The sequence below is a fragment of the Sprattus sprattus genome, assembly GCF_963457725.1.
Source record: "Sprattus sprattus genome assembly, chromosome: 7".
NCBI lineage: Eukaryota > Metazoa > Chordata > Actinopteri > Clupeiformes > Clupeidae > Sprattus > Sprattus sprattus.
In genome coordinates, this window is record NC_137926.1 from 8,882,287 (window position 1) to 8,892,544 (window position 10,258).

Sequence of the window (10,258 nt, forward strand, 5' to 3'; positions counted from 1 at the left end):
CTGTAGTGACACTGGGAGCCTGTACTTAAGCTGTTTCTGTGAAGGCTCCAGAGGAGACTTACCCGCCCGCCCGCCCGGCTCAGATAATACTACTGTCCCCCCGCCAGAGACACAACCACAGCCCTAGCCCCGGCCCCTGCCCAAGCCCCAGCCCCAGCCCTAGCCCCGGCCCCAGCTCCAGCCCCAGCTCCAGCCCCAGCCCCAGCCCCAGTCCAAGCCCCAGCCCCAGCCCTAGCCCTAGCCCCGGCCCCAGCTCCAGCCTAAGCCCCAGCCCTAGCCCTATCCTAAGCCCCAGCCCTATCCTAAGCCCCAGCCCCAGTCCCAGCCCCAGCCCTAGCCCTATCCTAAGCCCCAGCCCTATCCTAAGCCCCAGCCCCAGCCCCAGCCCCAGCCCAAGCCCACGTTTAAACTGGCCCGAAACCGGAGGTGCCACCGCTGACTTCAAACTAAGAGTGAAGGGGAGAGAGGAGTGTGGGTGGGAGCTGGGGAGTGTTACTGAGTTTACCGTGCTCCCTCATGATCTCTCCCCCAGAGAGAGAATGACAGAGAGAGAGAGAGAGTGAGAGAGAGAGAGAGAGGGAAAGGGGGGATTATAGATTTTCTATAATTTTTTTTATAAAAATGCATATATTGTACAAATATTTTCTTCTGTTAGTCTACAGGTGTGTGGCATCAGAACCATTGAAAGGACACTTAAGACGGCAGAGAAGGTGATTTGCATTGCACAACAACAACACATTACGAATGCAAAAAGCTGACCACACAACTGTTTCGTAAGACACTTTTCCCGCCGTCTGACAGCCTTGCTAACACAGCTCACCATCAAAACTTTACACAACTGGTCCACTGCGCATTCTATTATTGCCTTCCTAACCAGTCTTCAATGACATTTTTATCTCTTAAAAAAAATGTCTCACACTCTTGCCTAGAATCTTTCTCTGTTTCCAAAATCACTTTTCTTAGTGCCCTTAAACTTTTACTGCTTCTTCTCCTTCTTCTTTTCGGGCTGCTAACAGCTTAAATTAGCTCTTATCTGTGCTGCACTCACAGGACTTGAGCGCAGCCACTCGTCGAGCGGGAGAGAGACTGATGACTGATTTAGTGAGAGCAGTAAAATGGGGTGCCACTGACGGGGCCTCACAGACGCAGACAAGAGGTCCGATTTCCTCAAACAGAACCCTACAGCTTTAAACATTTAAATACAAAAAAACCAAACATCTAACCAGATCGGGCTTGCACGGTCGCTACACTTCAAGGCTTAAACGCACTTTCAAACACTATACTTTTGCTCTCTCCAAGTTCGAGTGTTTGTTTATTTGTGTGTGTCTATGTGTATCTGTGTGTGTGTGTGTGTGATCTATTTGTGTAAAAGGTTCAAAATCAGATTCATTAAGAGCAGAGGTTGGAGCGCTCGAGCGGACTACCCTCATCTGACACCGGCGGTCTACAGGGACTTGGGCCTGACAGACCTCGAGCGTGCGGAGCCATGGGAGGGAGGAAAAGGCTGTGAGCCGAGGAGAGAAAGGAGAAACCATTAAAATAAGCTTTCTAATTTATTTATTTATTTATTTTTTAACGAAAGCTTATTTCTGTTTTTTGTTTTTTTCATCAAAGCATTTGGGATTTAATGAGGGGGGTTTAGGTCAAGCTTACAATCTCTATCCTCCTCTATAGTGCTAGTTTATTTTTGGGAGTGATTTCAAAAGTAATTTAGAAGTGAAGGATGCTCACCCAAAAACACAGAGTAGTCATACAAGAGGGACATTTGAGAACAATGCAAAATACTACAGCAATCTGATGTTTTCCACGCTGCATGTGCTGCTATTGTCATTCTTTGGCAGTCATCCCTTAAATACCGAGCGAAAGAAAGGGAGAGAAAGGGAGAGAGAGAGAAAGAAGGAGAGAGAGAGACAGAGAAATAGAAGGGAGAATGAGAAAGCTTTGTTCTGGAAAATCTATAGGACACTGACAGACTGGGAAGCAGAAACTAGCAAACCTAAAAGCTAAGCTGGTATCAGAGTTAGAGCCAATGGGACCAGAGCCTTGAGTCACACCATCCCAGGTAGAGTGATCTGTGTGTGGGGCAGTGCCACATGGCTACGTGGGCGTGAGATCCGGGGGAGTTATTTTTGAAGAGGACGGTGTGGTGGCTCATTAAAGCTGCATGGTCTTGATCCGGTGGAGGTGATGTGTGTGTGTGTGTGTTTGTTTGTGCATTTGTGTGTGTGTGTGTGTGTGTGTGTGTGTGCGTGAGAGAGAGAGAGAGAGAGAGAGACAGAGAGGGGAGGGGAGGTTTGGGTATACAATTACCATTAACCCCTAGCGAGTGCGCTCAGTGCCTCATCTGTAAAGTGCTCGGCATTGCTGACATCTCACCGTCACGCCTTTTTAAATAATTAACGGCCAAAGATTAGTCCGTCAGCCCCGGGCCGAGGGCTCCATCGATTTTCACACAGATGCATTTTTAATGAGCGCATCTCAGGGAGTCAGTGTCCGTGAAGAACACCTCTGACTTCGCCACACAGCGCAGAGCAGCACAGCACAGCGCAGCCAAACAAGCCTGTGTAACGGCCTCCCAGTGTTAGTGTTTGTGCATATATATATATATATATATATATATAAATATATATCAAATCAAAACAACAATGAAAAACAACTGCCTGGCACAAACACGACCTACTACAACAACATCCCAGATAATGGCCACGGTTTTAAACTGTGGAACTCTTCTGCTGGGGAAGTTCAAGCTTTCCCTCCACGCTTGGCTGGCTGCGACTCTTGGAAACAAAGGGGGTACAATCAGAAGAGTTTTGGTAGTCTAGGTCGGTGGTGTCTGGTGGTGATTCAGTCTGACTCATGGATAAGGCATCTAAAGCAGCCTCTAAAGCAGCCTCTGGTCTCATAATCAGAGGCTTATTTATAACAGTTGACAGATATTTTTTGGAGGGAAAAGCACGGGTGTTTTTTTGTTTTTTTGGCGAAAAGCTGCAAACAACACCGACTTGTACTTGTGCGAGAGGGCAGAGGGTTCACATGTCCTTAATGGGAGGGTATGGGTGGACAAGAAACACGGCATCTGAGAAGGGACACATTTCATCCAGGACAGGGTGTGATTTTAACAGAGAGCTGCTGCCTTTCATGTCATCCCAGTCCCTGTCTTTTTCCCTGAGATGCGGTCGAATAAAAAGGGATCATTACACAAGCCAGAGGGTGCCACCACAGACAGAGGAATGAGTGCTGGTGTTTGAATGTGTGTGTGTGTGTGTGTGTGTGTGTGTGTGTGTGTGTGTGTGTGTCCCACCACATACAGAAGAATGTCACAGAGCATCGCAGGGCCTTGGGGTGGGATACATCTGCAGTCTGGTTATACTTCAAACATATTCTTTTTTTTTTAAATACAAATACAAATAAACGATAAGTAACCTCATTCGACACGCTCACTCATACACAATGCGTAGAGAGCCTGGTGTGCAACAGAACAGTTACGGTCAGTGTGTCAGTGTGAACGGGCTTTAGATGATAGGCCAAACAGATATGGTCAGTGTGTCTGTCTGTCTGTGTGTGTGAGCTTTAGATGATAGGCCAAACAGATATGGTCAGTGTGTCAGTGTGTCTGTGTAAACGAGCTTCAGATGAGGGGCAAAAACACAGCAGTGTTGCTGGTGGCCGGAGCTGTAACAGTGACCAGGACAGTGGACTGAGGACAAACAGCAGGATACATGAGGAGAGAGGGAGGGAGCGAGAGAGAGGGAGGGGGGAGAGGGAGACAGAGAGGGGATAAACATGGAGAAAAAAGAGACAGAGCGAAAAAGTGAAGACGAGAGAGAGAGAGAGCAAGAATGAAAGGAAAAGACAAATGAGAGGGAGAGAGAGAAAGAGAGAGAGAGGGAAAGACACACACGGACGTGAAGCAGGGGACAGATGATGCATATGTGTGTTACCTTGCCCGTCTCGCGCTCGAAGTCCACGTACTCTCGGGTGGGCGCCTGTCGCTGCTCGCCGTGCAGGTTGGCGGGGAAGAACTGCAGCGAGAGGTTGGTGCCCGTCGCCACAAAAGCCTTTTAGAGGGAAATCAATACAAACAGCATCAGAAAGCAGGACCCAGCCATAAATTATGCAGCCCCGTCATTTCTTCTTCACATCAGATGAGAGGAGAGGAGAGGAGAGGAGAGGAGAGAAGGAAGAGGAGAGGAGAGGAGAGGAGAGGAGAGGAGAGGAGAGGAGAGGAGAGGAGAGGAGAAGAGAGGAGAGCCGTGCCTGGGGCCCGGGGCAGAGCTCACAGCAGCACAGAAGGAGAGAGAGAGAGAGAAAAGGAGAGAGAGAGAAAGAGAAAGAAAAAAAAAACAAGTCATCATTTTCTCTATGTGAAGTATTGAGTTACGCACATCTGATTTTATTTTACCAACAGTCACTGCTGGCAGACTGGGCTTCGAAAGAAGAAAGAAAGAGAAAAGAGAGAAAGAATGAAAAACAGAAGGGAGGAGGGAATAAGTGTGTGACAGACAGACAGAGCAAAGTATGAAAGATGGGGGCGGGGGAATCAATACTTTTTGAGGAATCTGTCCATATGGCATAATTGCACCCCATCTAATGGCTTACTTTAAAAATGCCTTACATATTAAACTTAAAGCAGTTATGAGTAGCCTAAAACAAGGAAGAACAGAGTGAGCATAGTTATGCACACACACAAACACATCTAGGGGCCGTTTTAGCGCATAATATGCATTTTAATTCCCAGATGAGGATTTTTTTTTTGTATTTTCTATCGCATAAACTCCTTACCCATACGTTTTTTCATCTGTCTAACTGACCACCTGATTCCTTATGACTCGACACATTGTTCTTAGAGAAAAAAACATCGTGGCTCCCAATTATTCTGAGTGAACGTAGCCCTTATGAAAATGAGTTAGCTAAAACAAACATTATTTCTATAACATACCTAGATCTTCCACGTATAATAAAACAGAAACAGATGTAAAGTTTCACTTGTAGGTTATACGCACCCTGTCTATACACACCCTATTTTGTTGAGAGTAGACTAATCTTAACACAGAATGCAGGAATTCCTTCAGTGTGTACAATGAATTCAAAAGACTACAATGAATAATCCTGAATTAAATCGCAGTGGTAGCTTTAACCTTAAATTATTTCAACAATTAAAATAATTAAAGCAGAATGGATGTGTCGGAAAAGATATATTCATTCTCACGAATCACTGCTCGATAGCCTATGTTTTTTTTGACACAATATGGCACAACTCCCTAGGAATAAAATGGACACTTACAGCAACAATAACCAGAAATATTATGTGTACTTGTCTGTATTACGCTCTTGGGGGTAAATAAAGTCCCACTGGAAGAGGGGAATGGCGTCAAACGGGTCACATGTAGACTCGAGGTATTTATACGAGACGCTAAATTAGACACATCCGACTTCATTACGGCATCCTGTAAAAAGCGTCCTTTACGATGATTAAAAGAAAGAAACAGAGACAGATCCAAATAGCCCAAGGGCTGACTTGCATTTCATGTTTGAACCTCATTATTCAAAGACTCGAGTTCTCAAAAGGTCCCATGACAAACAGTAAGAATAAACACTTCAAATATAGCTTACTCCAGTATGATGAAATAGTCTATAAACTGATTAATAAAGCTGCTTATGTTTTGTAGTGCATCCAATTACAATTTCGGTTTTGACTCGGTTTTCAGGCCTCTTTTTTAACTCGAGAAAATGAGGAAGTCTTAAACAGTCTGCAGGTTTTGGGATAAGACTTGCGTAACGGACAACAAACCATGTTTATCTCCACAAGTCATTGACACAGACTCGCAGTTGTTCTTCGTGGCCAAATTCAGCGGACTGACAGGTAGCCTTCCTCTATTTTGCGCACTGACTGGGATCAGATAAGGGACTATTGGGCTACTGGGCGCTGATGCAGTAAATTGCGCCCTATTACGGAGCAATGGTGAAGGTCAAATCCTCATAATTTCATAGTCCTATTGGCTCCAGGTAGGCTACTTACTATTTCCGAACGTCCGTCTCTGCAGGCGTTTTGAAACCTGGCTTGCCTCTCCTCGTGTGGTCTGTCTCGGAAACCGGTGTATTTGATCTGAATGGGAACAGAAGAAAGACGACATTATTCATAGTCTACACTCAAAGCATCTGGATAAAATAGGCCTATTATTACTGAAATATTTCTACAGAAAGTTCTTCTATGGTTGCAAAAGTGTCGGTAGGCTACACTTTAAATAAAGCCAATTTGTATGTAGTCTAGAAATGCACAAATAACAGACGTACAACCGGGTGCGATGTGACATACTGTAAAGTGATGGTTTATCTGACTTGAGCCTAATTCTACTCTTATTAAACTGAATTATTGTAGCCCATCATGAGATATACGTCGATACTTCCTCTTGTATTCACTCTTACCGAAATGCTTTTAGACAAATAGGACCGTTCATGTACTACAACTAGGAAGTCTCGCAACTTTGTAATGCTGGCTACATGGCCTCGCTCGTCATTCTTCAATTCAAAAAATGAAACGCTAACATCTTCAGCGGAAGAACTTAACTCCACTTATCGAAAGTAAATATCAGACAATACATTTAATTTCAACACTCCGCACTGACAACAACTTGTGCTTTATTTCCGCCACTTAATGGAAATAATGAAATTACCAAACTTGCCTCGCACTCCCGGCTGAGTTTCCTGAAGAACTCTTCGTTCTCAAATTTGCTCCGCTGATCCGGGACAACCCGAGGCATCTTGAAGGTTGTTGTGTGATCAATTTTCGGTTGTTTTATTTGTCTGCGAGCGAGAGAAATACGTTGACGTGAAACTCCCCCGAATCCCGCTCTTATTTCCTTCCGTCTTCTCTGTCTGATGGAGTGAGTGTAGCAATGTGCTCCTGAGATATTTACGTTATTGTGGGGCAAGAGTCGTACTCTTTTACCCTTTTCTCAAGATTACCTAAACCCTTGTGCACTCACCCAGAGGCGCCGCAGTGGACTTGGAGTTTATTTTGGCTATAATTATTATTACAGGATTATTGTTCTCGCTCCCTCTCACGCCAGAGATCTCCGTCTACTGACAACAGACGCTCTCAGAGTCGACTTTATCCGCGCTGCTGCAGCTCTGTTACTTCCTGGCTCCTCTGAGTCCGACTTCTGACTGACTGTACACCCAAACTACACCCCCCCCCCCCCCCCCCCCCCCCCCTGCGCGCCCCATCCCCGCCCCCCCCATTCACAATTCTCTCCACTACAGGGCTGTGCTACGCATGCGTTCGACCCACTCAAACTCCGCGGAGAAAAAAGAGCTTCCAAAGGAGAGGTCTTTTTTAGCACCTTCACTTTTCATCCATTTGGAGAGAATGAATTAAATAGGTTTCTTTCACTGCGGAGCGAAGTCTTGTGTTTCAAATTCCAATGGAGTGTGCAACTGCTTTTCTGCGTCTGTCAAGGGAAGAAATACCACCTATGCCATCAAAGACAACAGTTTTTGTTGTGTATAAAGATAGAACAAAGAATTAATTCACAATTTTTCATAATCCAAAAACGTATACAGCCCAGCAGCATAAAATATAACCATGTCTAATTAAAACAACACCCAAGCAGTTATTATTTATTCAAATGTATTTAGCTAAATTCAAAAAATATATGCATGCAATGCAAAGACAAAGGTGCTGGACTGGCTCTGATTAGTTTTTACACTAATGCTATAGATGTTTATAGCAGTCATGCTCCACACCCTCTGCTGTCCTTTCTTCGTGGCCTGCTCCATTCCTTAGCATCCCTATCAGCCAAGGACAAGTGTTTAAATGTCAATCTGCCTTTATCATTCAACACAAACACATTTCAGAGCAAAACAACTCCCCCTCATCCTCTCTCTCCCTCCCTTACAAACCCAAAGAAACACACACACACACACACACACACACACACACACACACACACACGTGCACGCACACACACACACACACAAACACAAACACAAAACACACACACACACACACACACACACACACACACACACACACAAACACCAAAAACACCACACACACAAACATACACAAACACACACACATACACACACACACAAACACACACACACACACACACACACACACACACACACACACACACACACACACACACACACACACACACACACACACACACACACACAGCTCACACAAACACTCATGCTTCTCTATCTCCTGGTCATTCTGAAACCACAACTTTCCCCAGGACACACAACAGGGCAGGAGGGGATGGAGAGGACCGAGAAGGAGGAAGTTGAGTCTGGAGGACGAGTTTTCCACCCAGCTGACCCCCCCCCCCCCACAAACAGCTTACTACCAGGAAGGTCTTCTGTCACAGTATCCAATTCTTAGATTATGAAAATAATCAGTCAAATAGATCTCTCTGTTTTGACTTTTTTCTTTTTGAATTGGGTTAGGGATTCAGTCATACGTTTAACATTGTGTGCATAGTGCATTATTTACATTCAACACTTTGCATTTAGAGCAGGGTTTCTCCTATTACACTTGAAAGCTCAGTCAAATGTTAAACAGCTTTTGTTGAACAGCATTGGCACACTGAATTAGGTTTAGAAAGGCTCACCTAATGTGTGAGTTAAGTCTTCTATCAAATAAAAATCAATGCACAATGTATCATATAATATTCTGTGATTTCTTAAATAGCTTGGCACTTTTTTGCCTTGACTTAGTTGATCACAAACTAGAGTTTGGGATCACAGAGTTTAAAGGACTGTCCAAAAACACAATAAAAAGGAAACCTTTTGGGAGTCATTATGCCCATACACAAACGCATTCATGCTGGGCTTTATGAAACCAGCCTGTGCTCCAACAATACCATAACCAACTAACACATGAATCGAACAAAAATGTCATATGTATTTCACATTTAGGGAGCTTTGTTTTGTTACTATTACTTGTATTATTCGATAGTAAGATAATTAAGTATACAGTCTGTTCCGAAATCCACTGTGTAGACTATGTTTTGCATTTGCGTATGTTCTTACAGTATAATCATTAGTAGATCATCAGAGGACTCCATTGACAGAACATTCCAGAATACGGGCTCCATAGAAACAATGTGTTCCACATAGCTTATATTGTTTCTATCTAGTAGCCTACTGTTACTGATCTGTAAGATAAATATCAGTAGCAGTTTACAGTGAATAGATGTTGATTGTGAAGCAGATGATAGCATGTGAAGGAAACAAGTTATGCCTGGTTGTTGATGATTCTGTTTCTTATGCATGCTGTTGTGTATGCTGAATGCATGCTGAACTCTTTTAGAGTGCATTCACATACTGTGTTTTTAAATTCTCTCTCTCTCTCTTTCAGATTCAGGCCTACAGTGTGCAAACGTGTTAAAAGCTGTGGCTTCAGGCCAAATGGGGTGTGAGGGTGCTATAATAGCACCGCAAAATGCTCTTTAATTAATGAAATATTCTGTGGTTACCGTCGGAGACCCAGTCTGACAGTCTCTGCAGTCGTGGGTGTGTTGTCTCATCCAATCTCTCTCAAAGGTAGAGAACTCTCTGGAAGTTCTGGGTGCAGGACTAACAAACTTTGGCTGGTGCACTATTCTATATTTCATGTTTGGTCTCTATGCATAATTTCTATGCTGTATGAAGACACACATTAGAAAGATTTTTCACTCACACATGGTAGGCTATTAAATATTTAATAATGTCGAGTTGCAGGCTTATAACAGGAATTGCTGACACAAAACATTCGGGAAAAGGGACAAACGGGGTGTTTGTTGGTTGTGAAGTTCTGTTGAAAGAATGGAATTGAAATGACTTGCGGAGGATTCTAAAGGCTTTCAGTATAATAGCAATTCACTCAAAGAAGTGGAGCACCTGCTCAGGACTGAATGCATTTGTTGCAGACAAAGAACTTACATCTCAGGTGTAAGTAGGCCACAGCACAAGTGTTGAAGAAGGTAATGTATCAATCTGAATACTGCATTTAGATTTCAAAAATCCGTGTTGCTACATGACGTTGCCTCCCCTAACTTAGCATAGCCTACATGCTTTTGGTTTTAAAGACATAAGCTCAACATAGGGACTAGCCCACTTTACAGTAGCCCCCAATGCCTGTTTTTACTTTTGTTATCTTACAGAGAGCCTATCAGAAGCAAAACTAACTGCACTCACAGTACTCGTCGTATCAACTGATAGTAGGCTGGGACGATGAAACAGCATGTTCTGGATATAGTGGATAGGC

General features: G+C 44.0%; 1 protein-coding gene across 4 annotated transcripts in view; it reads right to left on the bottom strand.

The window, feature by feature from the left end:
• The window catches only part of cbfb (core-binding factor subunit beta), a gene marked incomplete at both ends in the record, with an annotated part of 35,804 nt that extends 29,043 nt beyond the window's left edge, over positions 1-6,761 (bottom strand). For 3 of the 4 annotated variants that reach the window (XM_080842725.1, XM_080842723.1, XM_080842722.1), the window contains 3 exons: positions 3,942-4,058; positions 6,020-6,106; positions 6,684-6,761. In XM_080842725.1, coding sequence (XP_080698851.1) covers positions 3,942-4,058; positions 6,020-6,106; positions 6,684-6,761 — 282 coding nt within the window. The remainder of the gene's footprint in view (positions 1-3,941; positions 4,059-6,019; positions 6,107-6,683) is intronic. The other variant, XM_080842724.1, reaches the window with a different exon arrangement.
• Between the last annotated feature and the right edge of the window lie 3,497 nt (positions 6,762-10,258).